Raw genomic sequence first — 20,290 nt, 5'->3', positions numbered from 1 at the left:
TGGAGAAAATATCTTGGGTTTCAATGTGTGTCCGTACATGCTTGTTCATTCCATTGAATTGAACCAGTGGAAAATGATGCTTGCACGTCAATTTATTATATCTTTCTAAATTAATAAAATAAAAAGAAATAAAGTTCTCATTTCTTTTCTTTTATTAGAACAACTTCTGCTTCAATCTCAGTCCTCCTCTTATCCTCTAATATAATTCTTTTCCCTTTTTAAAAAAATATATACATTTTAAAATATCCTTCTCTTTTTTCATAAATACTTAAGACTGTATTACAATCTTTCTTTTCTTTTAGGAAAAGCAACATTAAATTTTTCTACCAAAACTTACATTGAACTCATAACTCTCTTTGTCGATCTCCTTTTCTTTTCTTTAGTACGTTATTCATTGTATATACTACTACTTTTTTTTCCTAATATAAATATATCTCATAATAAACAAAAGGGACAGACTATAGATTGAATATTTTAACATTATTTTTCATTAAAATTAAAATTTCAATCTTTAGAATTTACATACCAAAACTCAATATTAAAGTTGGTTAAATTATCGGGGTACATTTTTAATTTTGATTGTACAGTGTTAAAGATACATGTATCATTTTCTTTTACTTTATCGAAGATAGACTGTGTTTAAGCTTATAAAATTACTATTAATGCTAAAGTCCTCTCTTTAATTATTTAACATATTTGTATATTTAAAAATTAATTTTAAAATATCTGATTAAACTAGAACAATAATAATATATTAGTTACTGTAGGTGTTCGAATGTTATACGGTACTAAAGTTTTGTTTATAATCTTTTCAAATTAAAATAGTGAAAATGTGAATATTGATCGGATGAAAAGGTAAATTCCGTTCAAGTTGTAACATATCCGAGTACAGATCACCCACCAATTACCCACTGTCTGCAGAAGCCGCTTCATAAACTGAGTTTCCCTCAAACTCTCACACACTCACAGTCACACAACACACACTCATACTCACCACGAGAGAGAGAGAGAGAGAGAGAGAGAGAGAGAGAGAGATGGAGAAGGGGACAAAAGGGTTCAGCTTTTTGAGGGTGAAAGTGAGATCTTTTAAGCGCACATCTGTTTAGCAAGAGGCAAAGTCTTAAACCACCCACAGAGCGATATAGAGAGTGAGAGAGAAAAAATCACAACGTCATAAAAAAAAGACTTAATGTGCACGCCATTGTGGTGAGATAGAAAGAAAGATGCAAATGGAATTCCAAGTCTAACATCACAACTTCAACAAATTAGGGCTTTATTCTTTGCAATCATATCATATATTCTTCACTTCACTCTCAAAACTCCCCCAGGTAACAACACACAGCACTTCTCCATAAACCCCTTCCTTAAAAAACCAAAACCCATGTTTTTGTTTTTCTTTTCTTTATTTTTTATTGTTCTTTCTTTCTTAATTACTTAGTTATCACTTTTGTTTTCAGTTGAAGAGACATGTTGGACTATGAATGGGGGAACCCGTCCACGATAATGCTCACCGGAAATGAAGACAGCTCCGCCGCGGGCTCCGACCAAACCCACCGTCAAATCTTCGACCACTACGCGTCCCACACGCTCATCCCCGACCACTTCCTACACGCGCCAATGCACTCCACCGCCACCACTGCCGCGGCAACCACCGTGGATTTCACCCACCACCACTTCAACCCGCAACCCCACCACCATAACCACATGAACCACCACCACCATCACCACGCCTTCTTCGACCCACGCGCCTTCCACGGCGCGTCGAACACGTCCTACCCCCCACCCCCTTCCATGCTTTCCCTTGACCCACTGCCTCACGTCAACGCTGTTGGGTCTGGGCCTGGACACGGGCCCGGGCCAGGACCCGGGCCAGGCGGACTTCTCCTTGTCCCCAAGTCTGAAGAAGTCGGTCGGCCCATGGACTTTGTCGGCTCACGAATTGGACTCAATCTCGGAGGACGAACTTACTTCTCGTCCTCTGAGGATGATTTCGTGAGCCGACTCTACCGTCGGTCTAGGCCCGTGGAACCGGGTTCGACTATCTCGTCGAACTCGCCGCGATGCCAGGCCGAGGGTTGCAATGCTGATCTGTCGCAAGCCAAGCACTATCACCGCCGCCACAAGGTGTGCGAGTTTCACTCCAAAGCCGCCACCGTCATCGCCGCCGGCTTGACTCAGCGATTCTGCCAGCAATGCAGCAGGTTGTGGTGGTGCTAGTTTGTTCCTCACCGTCGGAAATTGCATCAATCATTGAGTTCAGCTCCCTCGGGGGCACTTTCGTCTTTTTACACACCTACCTTTGCTTCTTGCCGTAGAGCTATTTTATTTCACTTTGAACACAAAAAACACAATACTGACTAACCGGTTGAATTTTCAGTTTAAATTAAATGTTCATTAAATTGAAAGCCTTTTCAAATGACAGAAAGATCCTTAATTTTGATGACTATTTTCGACTGAATTATGAATGCAAACATGCAGTTGCACAACACAATGTTGTTTTGTTTTGTCCACGAAAAATGTTACACCGCAATTTTTTGAACACATTGTACTTATGATTCAAATTTATTAAAAATTGTGTAATTTTTGTGTGAGACTTATTTTTTACTTGATAAATGATTTTATAATATTTTTATCACCTTTCATTAATAATAAAAAGTGTTAAAAATATGCATTAAAGAGAATGCTGTTGTTGCAATCATCTTGGAGCCTTGGTTTGGAGGTGTGGGTGGAAAAGGCCGAAAGTGCCCTTGGGGGAGTGTTGATAATGATTGAGTTTGCCGTACGTGGGGAAATCCCGAGGGCATTTGCGTCCCTAACATGTTTCTTGTTTGCTCTTACTCTATTTTCAGTTTTGCAACCTACGTACTGCATCGTTTTGCTCCTTTTAGTTAGTACCATTAAAAACCGCTGCATAGTAGTGCATTGCATCAAGAAACTTTAAATTATTATTGTAGTAATAATAATTATTTTTTTAGGGTACGTGTTTACTTAATTATTATTCTTTTGATTTTGACGTGCAGGTTCCATCTTCTTTCTGAGTTTGATAACGGAAAACGTAGCTGCAGGAAGAGATTGGCAGATCATAATCGCCGCAGAAGAAAAACTCAACAACCAACTCAAGAAATTCAGAAATCTCAGCCTTCTTTGGATAATGTTGCAAGTACAACCTTCTCTCTTGAATTCTTAATTCCCCTCTTCTTAATTATTCTGACACTCGACCACTAAATTAGTAAATTATTACTAATTGTTATCATGGGTTATAAAATAAGTACTAATTAAGAGCCAAATTATCTTTAATTATCTTGTTATCCAAAAATTAATTACTTAACAATAAAGTTTGAGTTTAAAACTTTATATGCACACTAGTTAAATTTCTTAGTAGAAGCTAGCTCAATTTTATTAAATTTTGTGTTGGACAAGGGGTTACTAATTAATTATTATTACAAATTTTTAATTTTTATTTTATGGAGAATGAAGGTTTTCTCTTTCATAATTTTCCTTTCTATTTGCAAAAATTTTGCACTTTTCTTTGGCAGGATCTCCACCGGACTCCGGAGCTCAGTCTTCATCGTCAGTAACGGTGGCAGTGTCGCCACCGGATTATTTCCGGCAGAGGCCATACCAAAGCACAAACAACCCTTCATCGATTTCAAGCTCACTGTTTTTCTCAAGCGGGTAGAGTTCACGTTGGAGAAGTTTAATTTGCATGGCTAATTAATATTTGCAAGAAATTAACGGAGGAGCGTCAACAATAATATATAGTGAACTACTACTTCCACTTGTAACTCCCAATTTAATTTCAAACTCTTAATCTCGCGTTATTAATTTGTACGAATTGTGATTTAAAGCATCTATGTTAATCCCTCCCCTTAATTTTCTATATGTATTTAATAGTATTTGTTTACTGTTGATTATTATTGGCCCCTTTGGGGTGCTACTAGTACAAGCTGATAGCCATAGCACAAATGGAATTCTGCCCAATGGCCCCTACTTTTTATGATCTGTTCAGCTTTTTTTTCACTGCTGTAAAATTTAGTTATGGTAAACCGTAGAAGGGAAAATTGGACCCCTCAATTTGGATTTTCCCGGAAATAGGACCTGTTTGGTTCTGGGGGGGTTGTTGCAGCGGAGCACGGGTGTTCAGGCCTATACACATTCATTTTGGAGCATTGAATTATTTTCCTTTTGTCTGGCCCTGGAATTTTTCCGGAAAAATGAAGGGATCATGTGAATTATGAACATGTATAATAACCTATAGTATATAGTATATAAAAATAAAAATAAAAAAGGTAAAACTAATAGAGTTGAATGTTAATTTGTAGCTAGGAACATTTATTGGAATCCCTAGCCGTCAAGCTGTCTCCTCTATGGAAGCTATATAGCTGTACTAAACCCAGTTATTGTTTCCAATATATCAACCTGCAGATGCCCCTTTTCTTTCTCTGGCTCTCGCTTTCTCTTTAATTTCTCTCTCTCTCTCTCACACACACAAACACAATGTCATCATACATGTGTGGCTATTCCTTGTTAAGTACCTACCGGTTGGGTCTACCCAAAAACCAAAACCAAAGTAGAGGGAGGATATCCTAATCTTTGAGGTGATTTTAGCATTTGATTGCATATGGGACCTTTCTCTCTCCTCTTTCTCTCTTAAACAAGTGAAATACACCTTCAATTTGAAGTTATGAGATAGTTCTGAACTATCATGATTTCTATTAACCTTGTAATTAGATGTTATTAATTATTGGTTAAAATATATTTTAGATATTTAATAAATATCTGAATTTTGTATATATTGTTGATAAAATAAATTTACGTTGAATCTTTAATTAAATAATAGTTTTATTTTTTATTCTTAATATTTTTTTCATTCTTGATAAATTAATAAAAAAAAATTTGTTTGCTTCATGATAATTTTTTTCATTTGTTATTTTTAAAGGAATCAATAATAAATGAATACTTTTTTGTCATGAAACAAGCAAACACAAAATTTGTTATTTACCAGGAACTAAAAAAGTGAAAAAAATCAAAATTTTTGTTTTATTAGTAACCGAAAATGGAAAAAAAAAATATTGGTAAGCAAACAAAAATTTGAATGTTTATTAAAGATCATAAACATATTTTAGCCTTAATTATTTATTGTAAATTAAATTTTTTGAATGTGTTATATATACATATTAGTTAACATCGTGAACACTTGATACTCCTTAATTATCCAGTATTTTTTTTAATTCTATTCTTAAGGTATTATTTTTTCTCTTAAATAAAATCTAAAATAAATAGAAATGAATAATCCCTCTATATATGTGAAATAATGTTAAGTAAACTCTCAAATATTTTCAAAATTGATTATTTATATATATATATATATATATATATATATATATATATATATATATATATATATATATATATATATACTTTGGGACTAAATTGATATATATTCAAGGAAACATTTATATAATTTTATTACTTTAGGAACTACGTAACAAGAAGGATAATTCCCTAAAAAAACAAGAAGGATAATAGTTGAGGAACTAAATTGATATTTTATCAAAGAAGTTGTGTTTTTGGAACTAAACCATTATATGATACAAGGTTACTATCTATTTGTTTTATTCATCAACAGTACTATCTATAATCTGACTCATTTCTATATAATATAACTGAACTTTTTTCGTTTATATAAAAAAAAGTTGAGAAAATTTAGTTTACGTGCATATATATAAAAATTGGTGGAAACTGTGACAATTATGAAGTATATAAAAATTTAATTCTGGTGTTTTGTGGGGGATGTGTTTGGTGTCAACATGGTCATGACTCATGAGTGGCAGATGGATGGAGGTGTGCCTAAAGATGTCTAACGCGTTTGAGGTCACCCACCCATGTGGCGCATCATGCTTTTTAATTTGGATAGTGCAAACAATAAAAACGGGAAGAGACACGTAGCTATATCAAGGTCTAAGTTACATCAAATTATCATTAATAGGGCCCTGCCATGCATTTCATATATATATTTTTTTAATTTTCTTTTGAGAAAGAGAGAGTTTCTTTGAGTTTTTAGTACTCTGATCAAATTAGGCAATTGTGTGTGAGGAGCTAGACAGCTTTTGTCGCAATTATAGGCAACAAATTATGCTCTATTCGGTGAACCCTTACTGTAAAAATATCTACCTACCTAATTAATGACCTAAATCACTGCTGGCTCATTCATTTAGGGGTGCATGCTATAGATCTAGTTATGGTATTTGATTTGATGAGAAAGCTTAGCTTAATTAGATGCATCATTGACATTAATTTAGTTTCATGTTGCGTGGCCAAATTATTTGTAGAGCCTACAGTTTTGTTTTCTTTTTCAGATTCTACAAAAATGTGTATTTGGTCGAATTTATTGCATTGATTATTTTCTTTCTAAAACTTATATAGTATATGTGAATCTTTTTTGGAAGTTTGAATTATTGCTACCGTTTCAATGTACATTTTGTTAGGGAAAGTAATTGGCATTAGTAAGAAAATAATTAGAACTACTTACACTGTAGTAGTGGTAGCTAGTGGCCTATCCACAAACATATATATTTAATTATCAGTGTGTTCGAAACATTTTTTTTATGTATGTTCGAAACATATTTAAGTATTTGAGCAATTGAGCCCATGGCTTCGTACTTAATTAAAATAGAAAACCATCTATACTTGGTTTGATCTTCTGCTAATTCTCTTTTTATGTTCCTTGAAAAAAGTTTCTAACTATAGATATTTAGGTGATTGATATGGTGTTTCTTAGCTTGAAAGGGTTTTGGAATTTTTTTTGTCATTAATTTAGTATGACATCAACATGACTTATATATTATCCAATCATAATGTGACGTAACTTACATCATCGTATTAGATAAATCATTTAATCAAATTTAATAAAATATTATATAATTAATTTTATATTAATCAATCATAATTAAATATTATCTAACAAATTTTAAATTTATCTAATAAAATAATATAATTTAATTATATATAATAAATTAATCTCATAATTATCTTTTATCCAACATTAGAACAAATATATCTTTTATCAACATTAGAACAAGTATAACTAATAAAAATTCTAATGTAATTAAATTTAATATAATTAATATGTAATAAAAAATGTAATTAATTTTTTATATAATTTTAATGTAATTATGTTCAATATGATGCTAAATATTTAATATATAATTAATTTTTTACACAATTTTAATGTAGTTATATTTAATATGATACTAAATATTGTAAAAAAAAATAAATTTATATATATATATAATAAATATTATTAAATAAAAAAATATTAAGTATAAATTTTAAAATTTATAATTTAATCAAGTATCTCACAGATATAAAATCTAGTATTTATTTTTATTTTAAAATCTTATAAACTCATTTTTACTTAACAATCGTATAAAATAATTTTATGAATAAATAATGTTTTTGAAAATATTTATATTATGTAGTTAAAATGTTTATTATTAAAAATTAATCAAATCTAATTATTTAATATATTTATTATAAAATAATATTTTGTTTCTATGTTTAATAATTTTATATATGAAAATTTTGTTAATTAATATTTATAAAATAAGATTAAATATATTTTTACATGATTATATAATAAATATTTTAATATTAATTTATTAAATATAATTTAATTATGAAAATATTACATAAAGAGAAATATCATAAATTAAATTAACTATTATAGTGTTGAAAGTTTATACATAAATACATTTGGATAAATTTCATGAGATTTTTTTCTCATACTTCCTTTTATTATAAAATATATATATATATATATATATATATATATATATATATATATATATATATATATATATTTATAATTACCTTGATTAAAAAATATACATGTGTGATAATTAATTTATTTTAATTTTAAATATGAAGATATACTTGTTCTAATTAACTTAATTATATTTAAATTATTTTTATGAACTAAAAAAAATATTTACACTTTTTTCTATCAAATGGATAATATTTTCCTTTTTAACTTGTTTACTACAAAGAAAATCAAGATAAATATATTTCAAAATTTTATTAGATATATTTGCTCTAATTTTGATAAAAATATATTTATTTTAATGTTGAATAAAAAATAATTATAAGATCAATTTGTCATATATAGTTAGATCATATTATTTTATTAGATAATTTTAAAATTTATTAAATAACATTTAATTATAATTGATTAATTTAAAATTTATTAGATAATATTTTATCAAATTTGATTAGATAAACACAAAATTAATTAGATAATATTATATTAAATTTGATTAAATCAATTATTTTTTATGTGACGATGTAAATCATATAATATTACATAATTGAATAATATATAAGTTATATCGGTGTGACTTATTTAAGTCAGACTCAAATAATGACAATTTTTTTTTTCTAATCCAATGAAATTAATTATGAACGGTGTGTTTTGTTGCCACATCAATTCTAACCCACTAAGTAGGTAACATAATTTTTAAAAGTTATACTTCAATCCCAAGGTCTTATACTCTTATTTGTGCTGACAATAGAGTGTCTAATGCGATATTCTTGAAAAGTGTAGATCATTTGCTTTTATTCTCTATTAAATATTTTTTCAAGAGATTAATTTAAAATGAACAATATTATAGAAATAAAATGAAAAATGAATATATTTCAAGGATTAAAATAAATAGCATGAACCAAATCCAAAAAAATAAATTTTGCAAAGAACTATTTTTAAAAAAGAAATTTTATAAGAACAAAAAAAAAACAAATATTTAGAGTTTTATTTATTTATATCTCTAACTTTTAAAACTAATGTGATTTTATCCCTTTACTGGAAGCATATAAATAATCACTGGTACTACTATAATTTTTAGAGAATAAAATAACCAGTATCATCAGGATGTCACATTAGATATATAATTAATTGATCTATACCAAGTTAGGTAAGATTAACTGGCTGACCCTTGATCTTGAAATCTTTCAAATTAATATAGTCTCTTGCCAACTAATCTATCCGCTCAATCATATGCTCATTAGTATAATGAAATCTAATGTTAATTAGGATCCTTCTAAAAACGCTACCAATATTATAAAAATAACTAGCATACTTTAAAATAATTAAATCTTAGTGAACTAAACCCCAACCCGTGATTAATTCACTCATTTTTTTTTATTATTTTGGTTAGTTCCTAATTTATCATAATTTAATGAAAAATTGAATATTTAACACAACTACATAGGAAAAAATCAAACTCAAAAATATTATTAGTTAATTAAAATAATCTATTACCTTTTCAGTTCGAGATCTACTAGAGATAAACAAATTATAATAAAAGAACAAAAAAAAACATCTTATTTTTTATGGACAATAAAAAAATAAAAAAAATAATGAATTTATTTAAGATAATTACATATTTACAAAATACTATTTCAATTCATCCTATTTCACCGTGATACATATTTTTTTTAGTACATGGCTGCTAAAGCATTGTTTAAAACACTAGCTTAGCAAATTTTCAAAAAAATGCATGAAAAAACAAGGAAAAGAAACGGGTTCCCCCATGCACACGGTGCAATAACGCGGTACATACGTTTTCTAATAAGGAGTTGCATGCATGATAAAACATACATTTTTTCCCCGAATGGGTGTTAACTATTCACTAGCATTATTACACACTACTTGTTTAATATTTTTCGTAGCAAACGATGTAATGGTTTCGTAAGCTCAAATCTTTAAAAAGCCTTTTATATTATGCTAATGCCATGTTGTTGTTTCCTTGGTTGTTATTCTTTGAAAGCTATTCGCACCAAAGTGGGTGGCTTTCTTTGTTTACATGAAGTAACCAAACCACACCACAATATGAGAAGTCTCCTTCCCATGAACCTTCCAAGAAAAATGTGGTGGGCCACGTAGCACTTTCATTAGTTTACTTTACTTGCTCGAACTCTTTGCTATTTTTTCACTTTACAAGAATGAAAGCACGTTATTTTGTAGTCACTAGCTAAGCTAGTTGATCACCAACAACAAAAACATTGTGAGATATCACCATCAACCTTGCTTGTGCTTAAGACTTTGTGTCGTGACAAAAGTTTAAAGCAGTAATCAAACTCGGCAACAAAATTTTCATTGGTCATGTAAGATGCTTTTTGTCTACGAAGCTTCGTACGAAATTAGGCTAATGTTGGATCAATCTAAACTGCCAAACCTTATAAACGTTTTACACTAGCTGTTTGATGACAATCATGCTCAAAACAGTTTAAGATGTTATTAAGTCAATTTATTCATTCAATTTTTCTTTCTCGTCAAATTAAGATACGCATTTCACCTAAGAAAAAGTCAGATAAGCAAAAATTTTAACATTTTTTGCTCACATACTTCACACCATCTTTAACTTTTTGTTCTTTTTTTTCGCTTTTTTTTTTTCTTACAAATTATTAACGTACGAATCGTATTGCCTAATGTAAATTATGTAAGTTGCACGCTATATTACTATAATTACCCAAAGTTTTAGACATGGTAGATAGCAAATAACTTTCACAAAAAATTCTACAAGATTATAGCAACGTGTTATGAGTATATATAAAATTATAAATTACCTGTATAGACATTGAACCGCGCTGATGATGTTGATTATGGTTTTTGCTAACGGAAGTATATAAAAGAAAATTAGCAAAATGACTGTTCATAAAAAAAAGAAGCTCTACCATATATAGAGCTTTCATATAAACAAACAAAATTTAGTCAATTTATCTACCAAACGTGTGTGCTTGAGTTGAAGAATGTATTATCCATTCCTTGGTTTTAGCCAATATTCTTTTTTTCTTAAAATAGAGTGATAGAAACAATAACTTTATTTCGGGTATGTAATATAATATGTTGTGATTAAAAACCTTTAAGAGCATCTATATTACATTACCTGTTATAATTTTATGAGTCTTATAATTTTACATAAATTTAAACACTCTACATAAAAATCTATTCTAATATTAAGATTGTTAAAATGAATACTTAACTAAATTTTGCGGGTTTTATAATATTTAAAAAAATATTTTAGTTATGATATAAATTTGTTTAGTAATGATTGCTTAGCATCATATCATTTGTTTCAGTGGACAAAAAAATTAAACAACTTTATTTAAAGTTAAACAACTAATGTAAATACTTCATATTGGAGATGTTCTAATTAAATAGTAAATAGTATATGGATGCAATTCAATTATAAATTACAATACATGATAAATTTATTAAATTTTATAATAATTATTTTAAAATTAAATATGACAACAATAATTTCTTATTGGTTGAGCATATTTTATTTTTACGCGTGCATAAAAATTAAATTAAAATTTATTATTGCTCAAGGCATCGTTAATCAGACTGTGAGAACAAAAACCACTGGAATTTTGTTACAATCATGACTTATAATGCCATCCACGACCTTAACGAAATGTTTGATTGAGAGAATGGGAAGGAATTTTAATAGAGAGAAGAAGTTATATTCTTGTTTGGTTCACAAGAGAAGAGAGATTTTAAAAATAAATTTACTTTTGTATATTTGTAATTTTAAATTTCAAAATATAAGTAAAAATATTTTTGACATTTCAATTAAAATGTTTTAAATCCTCATTTCCTCTCCTTCATGTCTTCCACTATTGAAGAGGAGCAACAATCAGATCAGTAGGGGGTTGACTCCTCTCTATATTCTTCTCCTAAAAATTGAACTAAACAACTAAAATTTTAAATAATTTATCCCCTTCCCTTCCTTCCTCTCCCATACATTTCCTCCAACCAAAAAATAAAATAAAATCACAGAAAAAAATAAGTGACAAAACATGAATAGTAAATATTTAAGAGTTTAATAATTATGCATTACAATGTAAAATACTTTTATGTGATCAACCAATAAAAAATTATTGTTAATATGAATTTTATGATAGTTATTTTTACCTTAAAATATAATTATTGCTGAAACTTAACAAACATTTCATATATAGTAATTTATATTTGAATAATAGTGTAAAATTATTTTTTATTGTGGATTAAGTTCAAATTAGATCATAATCAAATTGAACTAAAAATACATACATTTCATTCAAAATTCAAAATTCAAGCTCTAGATTTCGTTGGATAGATCCAAGCAAACCTGCTTAGTTTATTTTGCCTCTATTTAGAATAAGGCCACTAAATCCCTTCTTTAAACTCTTACAAATCTTGTTAAGAGTAAACTACACAAACCTCTATTGTTATTATTACACTCGATATCTCTTAATTTTCTTACATGGGGGAGGGAAGAGATTTTCTATAGAGGGATATCTTGGATGTAATAAGAACAAACCTTAGGGGGTTCTTGCAATTTTCTCTATTGTTAACTATTACTTATTTTGTCCCTCTTCTAATTGTCGGATTTTGGAAGAAAAAATGTTTTTATTTATCTATAGTTTGTAAAGTTTAAGATCACACTAATTATTATTTTATCAATTATACCATTACTTTGTCTCTTAATCTTTAATTAATTTACACATATATTGTGGAGTGAGAAAATAGGAAAAATCACATAAATGATTTAATAGAATCAAATATTTTTATTATATTTCTTAATTTTTACAAAAAACCTTAAACAACAAATAAAAAGAAACAGAGATAATAATATTTTATGATTTAGACCATAAATATTCTCTATTTGAGATCATCTTATTCACATACTAAACTCAAATTCTAGACTTTGTTGTTTAAGGAGATTCAAATATTTATTACTCAAATAAATCACTTATTGTTATTATTAATACTACTTCCTTCTTATATCTTTTATTTTAATGTTTTATTTTTCTATTTATTTTCTAAAATATTTGATGTTTTAGAATTTGAAAGTCTAATTATTATATTTTTTTAAAATATGTCTTATTTAATGTATGGTACAAGTATCAAACATATGGGAAGAAAGTAGTACTATTTTTTAAAGAAAGAAAAGTATTAATTAGCCTTTGAATAATGTGTTGGTAAGTCTTTTGGAAATCTTATACGCTACTTTAACCCAAATTAAATTAATTAGCTTATAATTTTTTAGTTTTTTTAGCTTTTAATTTATGGTTTATAAGCTTTTAACTAAGTTGATCTTAGATCAAATGATCTTAAAAAAAATAAGTTACTTAATTTTAAAAAATCAATAAGATAATCATATCATGTCGATGCATGACAGCTAATTAATATTTAAAATAGGACATAGAACTATCTTGATTACCACCAAATAGATCCAAATACGCTTTGCAAATTTTTTAATGTTATTTTTCTTTCTTTCTAAATTTGCTTTTAAAATTGAATGTTTTAGAAGAAATCATATAAGTGATATAGATGATACACAAATGAAGGTACTTAATCAATTAAATAAGAGGACGTGATTTTTTTGTCTTCTCAAAATCTTAATTACAAAATAATACTAACAATTTCAATAATTTTGACTTAGAAAAAGGAGGTTTTAAAATCTAAATTAAGAAAATTTTATTTAAAATTAACAATGTAAGAAGATTAAATAGATTAATTTTATCAATGATTAATAGAAAATATTAAATAAAATTAATTATGGTAATTTCATAATTAATTTTACATCTAAAAAATCTGAAAATTCAAATAAAATTATAATAATTTTAATAAATTGTTTTAGTTATATTTTAAAAGATTCTGTTTTAAAGTTTGATTTATGTTTAAATACGCATTAAACTGCCTTTGCAAATTGGGTGGAACAATTCCTTTTAGAAACCAAAGTGGAACATCAATAACAATAAAGTCATGAACACCCTTCGTCTATGTGAAATGTCAAGATTTCTCTAGCCTCAATCAATTTGCGCGCCAAAGTGAAACTTCCTTAGAATATGAAACCTTCTAGCTTTGATTTGCATTATTCGCAGGAAAAAAAAAAATTCACATTTACGTTAATTTTGACCAAGTTGAGCATGAGGTCTTGCCACCTTCTTTGTTCTCCAGAGAGTTAATTATGATAATGCACGCCTCGTTTTAGAATGTATGAATATGTAGATAAGAGAAATAAAAAGAAAAAAATGGAAAAAATAGCAGATGTAATAATATAATAAAAAAAATTAAGAAGAAAATAAAGTGAGAGAAAATAAAAAATGGATTTATAATTACTCATTTTCAACTTCGCCACGTGCAACTTCATAGTATAATTATGACCTATTCACGAATTGCCTAAAAATATTAACACACAGATCCCGACTCTAAGTTCTAGGTTCAGTAGGTTGGTCGAATTGCCTCCCTTTCATGACATATTCCATTTTGTCCATCGTTCCATCATCATCATAATATTAATAGTATTGTATTTTAATTCATTTGCGTGTTCTAATAGGTTGAAGAAGTTCCGACTCTTCCACTTTTTTTTTTTATATATATATAAAAGTCATTTTTAATTTAAATTATTAAGTAAAAAATTTAGTATACTATTTTGTGGTTAATTTGTTAACAAGATTATACATTTAGAAAATCATACTATATTGTAGATTATTCAAGAAATTTTATTATTCATTTATTATTCATTTAGAAAGTCATAGAAAAAATTACTTTACATTTATCATCAGTTCAAACAAAAACAATGACTTTGAAAATAACATAAAGATTAAATATTATAAAAAATAGTATCATTTGTATGATTATTTTGATGAAAATGATAGTGATGAATCATTCATCTTGTTAAATATTAGTTATTTTGGTTCTTATAAAAACAATTCTTTATGTTTTGATTATTTTATATACATATCAAATCATTTTTTTCAACTTATTTAGACAAATTTTAAAATATAAAATCACTTTTAAAAACTTTTTATTTGAATCTCAATAGTTAAATTTTTAAAAAGAGAATAAATTAAAACTGTTTTATTAATCTTGAAATAAATTTAAGTTTTTAGTGAATGTGAATTTGATATTAGTGGTGTTGACATTTTTCCCCTAAATTGAAGTCAGTGAAAGAAAATGTCTTATTAGAAGTTTTAAACTATTATAAAAAAATCTTTTAGTGCATACAAATTTTTTTTTCAAGATTATTATTATTTTATTCAATTTGAGATCAACTATGTTGTAAGATAGGGATTGAATGAATCATCATAGAATGAAATATTAAACTTATTTGATTATTACTATTTTGAATTACTAGGTTTTTTAAAAGCAAAATTATATATTTAAACCTTTCAAGAAGGGCTATCTACTACACAAGGTGTACATAGATACATGTACATAGTGGAACCATCCAAAAAATAAAAGGTAACTTTTAGAGTTCCTATAACATGCCTAAACCAAAAATCATATAACACACCATACACACCAATTTAGGAATATAGACATTAAATTGGGTTCATACACCATCTTGGGAATCCTATACCCAGTTTGAGGCCTTTCCTATATAAGAACCATTGCCATGAGATGGCCTTAATACATTGCAACAATTGTACAAGTTCTACTTCACCTCCTCTATAAACAACTTGATTCCTCAAATTCCATAAACACCAAATAGTAATGTGCCAAAACAACAACCTCCATCTACTTATTCACCCCCCTCTAAAGAAACATTCCATCTGTTCATACAGTTATGTAATATATTATTGTAGCACTGTAGTAAAACCAAGCCGTTTAAAAACTTGATCCAAGAAAAATTAGAGACCGAGCATAGCAACAATAAATGATTGTTGCCTTCTTGTAATCTCTTAAATAAATAACATGATTGCTTAAAGTTTTTGATCTGAATACCACTCTTATGCAGTTGGTCGCATGTTGGGAGAAGCTTTTGCAGCATTCGCCATGAAAACATCAGTACTTTACACTACTACAAAATGTAGATTTAACATTGCTAAGTTAAGATCGGTTTTTGATAAAATCATGTTAACAAAAACACGGTGGCATAATGGTAAATAGCGTGACTTTCTTAACATCGGTTATCCAAATAACCGATGCTATCACAGTAGGTTAACATCAGTTTTTTAAAAACCGATGTTAACATCACTTCCTTAACATCGGTTTGCCCAAAAAACCGATGTTGGTAAATGATAAGTTAACTTCGGTTTTTAAAAAAACCGATGTTAATGTTAACATCACTTCCTTAACATTGGTTTGCCCAAAAAACCGATGTTGGTGAATGATAAGTTAACATCAATTTTTTTAAAAAGAACCGATGTTAACATTAACAACACTTTGTTAACATTGGTTTTTGGAGAAAACTGATGTTAATGAACTCGATTTTTTAAAACTTATTGGCTCCACACCCTAAGTCAGTCACGATTCTTCGTCTCTGCCGTAGCTTTGGTTTCGCCCTCGCAGGTGTTCCTCTCCACATCACGACTCTTCTTTCTCACTCCCACTCGCAGCCAGGTCGTTGGCATTATTGTTGTTGGTGTCGTGGTAAGCTTCATGTGTTCGTTCTCACTTTTTGTTGTTCTGCTTTTGAATTTAGCGACATGTAAGGTAGGGTAAGGAAGATACAAGATTGTATATAGTGACCAAACAAACAACCCCTTGCAAGGCCTTCGGCTAGGGCACCCTGCGTGCTACTATAATGTCCAATGTCGGTGTTAAAGGGTGTTGTTTGTTTGATAGCATTGTAGGGCATGGTACCTCCATTAATATATTCTGGGTGTTGTTGATGAGAGATTGAACAATGAGTCTGATGTGGATGAAATAACAAGCATGAAGCGCCATTGTTTGTGCTTCCGCTTGATATGCATAATACTTCTCATTCTTTACTAGTTGGGCTGGAAAACCTTTTAGAAGTAGTACCTAATTTAAGTTGAATATTGGCACGAAGAAACTAGAAACGCATGTTGTTTTACTAATATTTAACTACTTGTGTAGGAGTTGATATTCTGTATAGTTGAAACTCCTTTTACTCTACCATAAGCTGCATACTTGTTAAGGACTTATTGCATCTTTGAAGCCCTTCTCACCATTTTGAAAGCTGCAAACCAGGTTTCAATTAATGTCTAAAATTTAAACTATTAAATTCTTAATTGTGTTTCTATTGTGACACAATAGTTGATAATTGATTATGGTTTTCTAGTATCTGTGTTCTATAATTGAACTATTAAATTCTTAATTATTCTATATACAGAGACTAACTTGTAGTTGCAATATATATAATTGTTGTTGTGGGCTCAACTTGGATTGCTTGTGAGCTGATTCACTTATTGTACAATCTGACTGTGGGTGTAGCTTTCATCTATTTTTGAAGTTGTGACAGACAGGAAACCAGTTAAGGACAAGGCAACTGTGGATAGTGGAAGCAAGTCTAAGGGAAGTGGCAAGGTTAGTGTAATTCTTTTCTAGTGGTAATTGTTTGTAATTTGAATTAAATTTAAACCAATAGTGAAGAGTGTGTTGCTAGAACTGCTATTGTTTTTTGGGCTAGTGCAGTATGGATGAGTTTGCGGGTTTGGTTTGATAGTGCTTGTGCATAATGAAAATATCATAAAAAAATCATGAAAGTCAACATATCAATGTTATATGCTGTTTTTTTTTTGTTTAACAAACAAAAGCACAAGCAGCTTTTAGAAGTATGCCTTAGCTAGCTTATTGTGTAAGGTGAGAACAGTGAATGCTGACCACTGACTAGAATACCAAAAAGTCCATCTAGAAACCAACCCTAGTCAGTAAACATGAGTGTTCATCCTGGACCTTTTACTCAGGCTCAATCAGTAGCATCTAGCAACTATCCAATCACTAGAGAAAGCTGATCCAACAGTGGTGTCATTGGAGTACAAAGTGGACTCCGTGGTACCGATTCCCTTTCTTTTCCTTTATCTTTACATTGTGCTATATTGGTTTCCTTTCAACTGACCCAGGGTTCTGTTATTGGATTCCTTGCTTTTTTCTTTTTCTCCCTAGACTTAAGGTTATTGAAGATGAAGTTAGAGTTTACACTTTAGAGAAGCACATTGATTATTGAATAACATTAGTCCCATTTAAGACCCTCTAGTTTAAGAGTTTAAAATCACTGATGTCATAAAACCCTCCAACTTAAGATTAGCCACATTGATTAAGATGAGATCAACAGTTTCAGCTCTGTTTTGCAATATTCAAGTATTTAGGACCTATAAAATGCTCCACCTACATCAATCTATTGTTCTGTTGACATGATTTTGGTTTCCTTTGTTATTATTCAAAGAAAGAAAGCATATAAACTAATTTACTACTTTCCCGTACGAGTAAAGAACAGGTCTACCTTGTCCCCTATATATGAACAATATATTCCTTGTTTAATTCCACTTTAAGTTGGCACCAAGTAAACTGTGATTGTTTGCAACTACTGATATAAAAGACTCGAGTTTTATGAAAACTACATTGATATTAGTTATTTTGATGCTTTAAACCATTAGTTTTAATTTTTAACTCTCCTATCCATGAATGTGATGATATATTCAAACTCTGTATTGATACTCACAATGCCTCCTCTATAACTAAATACCCTTTGTTGTTCACATTCATCAGATTAGAAGAGTGCTTGTTTTCATCTTTTGTTACTTGTGTGTGTGTGTGTTGTGGAGATTAGAGACCTATAAAATGTGCTGGCACATATCATATGGCAGTAGAAACATGGAGAAAAATCAGACAATTAGTATTAACAAATGCCAATGCTAGAAGTTTCCATTAATTAGGAAAAAAAAGAGCTTATTTATTAAGTTGAAATTGCATAAGAGCTTGTAGGAACTAGCTAGGAACAACCATAACAAACTACAAATAGCAGATGCACACACATGCATGCACTTTAAAGATGGAAAATTTTATTTGCTTGAATAAGTTAAGGATCATGCTAGTGCTTTCACAAGGTTAGATGGGAAATCCAGCACCACAATCTTCTTAATAGCAGGTGAAAATACTCCAGTAAACTCAAGGTCATACGGGTGAGTTTGAAATGCGTTGAACTCGTCCTTCCCATTGAATGCCATCAAGAAAACATGAGTGAAACCTTGTCTTAGCATATCATGACTTTCAATGTCCTTTCCCCTGCCTTTCCTAGCTGCATTAAAACCCCCTATTGGAGCTGAAGCAATAGAATCAGCTTTGCCTGAAGGGTTTAATGAGATAACAAAGGGAAGAGGGGTGGTACATGGGGATTGGGTTCAACAGCTATAGATCTTGAGTCACCCATCTGTGGGTTGCTTTGTAACTCATTGTGGGTCTGGGTCATTAACAAAGGCTATGGTAAATGATTGTCAATTGATAAAGGTCCAGAAAACAACATTCTTAGCCTTTTGTGTGTCTCCCAAGTGCTTTGTAGCAAGCTGGTGTGGCCTAGAAATTGCTGGCTAGTGTAAAACAAATTCAAACTCAATCCCATCCTTGCTAGTATAAAAAAACACAACTCTAGCACCCAATAAAGCTTATTCCATGTTTGCCTATATCATAAACAAGCACCATATCTGCTGAAACTTGATTGATTCCATGGGCCTGGTAAGAAGATGCGTGTGACCATAAGCCAGACCCATCAAGCCAACAACATAATATGCATTAGTAGCTTCACTAGTACTCGGTTGATTTCTTCCATCTCCAATCTCAGTTAACCCTCCAGCCCTTACAGATTAATAAAACTCCAGTTCTGAATTTAAAAACAATACTAAAACTGCATGTAAGTTTTGTGAACTATAATTCAAGACAAAAAACTAGCAACAATATAGTTTTGACTAAATGAAATGATCAATTTATGCAAACTTTATACACTGTTGAAAACACACTTAATATTAATTTGTCCCAACTAGGAACTATTTAGATAAGCTTTGTCATTGTTCAATTTAAGTTCCTATGGTATGACATGTTCAATTTTTATTTCCAAGTCATTGTTGTCTTCTTTGTTCTTTCTTGGTAAAACTGTAATGCATATGCTTTGCCTTACTCCTATTCAGGTGAAAATCCTTTGCTTGCAGTAGTTGTTATCTACATTGCCAATATAGGAGAGGTAACTGTTATCTACAGACTTAATTGTTTAACTGATTTATAGTCCCAACTTATCATGTTTGGATTGATAACTGATTTGGTACAGTTTATGATGTTCGGATAACTGATTTGGTCAGCTTCTACTAAGTTATGATGTTTGGATTGATAATACTAGGCTACATTCTTTCCCTTGCTTATACTGTTTCTGTTAATAGTGATGTTCATGTGGCTGAAATAGATAAATGTTCTAATAATAATGGAGCAGGCTGAAAAGGTGCAAGAATGGTCTTTTTGTGTATGTAGTGGACTAGTGGTTAATCTGTTTGAGTTTAATTTCTAATA

General features: G+C 29.5%; 1 protein-coding gene across 1 annotated transcript; it reads left to right on the top strand.

Annotated features, from left to right (window-relative positions):
* Positions 1–926: 926 nt before the first annotated feature.
* On the top strand, positions 927–3,878 carry LOC100778566 (squamosa promoter-binding-like protein 8). Its single transcript, XM_003530120.5, has 4 exons — positions 927–1,328; positions 1,458–2,201; positions 3,021–3,160; positions 3,537–3,878. The coding sequence occupies exons 2-4, from the start codon at positions 1,468–1,470 to the stop codon at positions 3,677–3,679; spliced, it is 1,017 nt and encodes a 338-aa protein (XP_003530168.1). The 5' UTR covers positions 927–1,328; positions 1,458–1,467; the 3' UTR covers positions 3,680–3,878.
* Positions 3,879–20,290: the final 16,412 nt, after the last annotated feature.

This window comes from Glycine max, chromosome 7, assembly GCF_000004515.6.
Source record: "Glycine max cultivar Williams 82 chromosome 7, Glycine_max_v4.0, whole genome shotgun sequence".
NCBI lineage: Eukaryota > Viridiplantae > Streptophyta > Magnoliopsida > Fabales > Fabaceae > Glycine > Glycine max.
The sequence above is the reverse complement of the archived record's forward strand: the minus strand, read 5'-3'. Positions and strand labels throughout refer to the sequence as shown.

Excerpts from the sequence above, each read along its gene's own strand:
- LOC100778566 (XM_003530120.5), top strand. The coding sequence starts at position 1,468 with ATGTTGGACTATGAATGGGGGAACCCGTCCACGATAATGCTCACCGGA. Across the intron at positions 2,202-3,020 it reads TTCTGCCAGCAATGCAGCAG|GTTCCATCTTCTTTCTGAGT; the intron begins GTTGTGGTGGTG and ends TTTGACGTGCAG. Across the intron at positions 3,161-3,536 it reads TTCTTTGGATAATGTTGCAA|GATCTCCACCGGACTCCGGA; the intron begins GTACAACCTTCT and ends TTTCTTTGGCAG.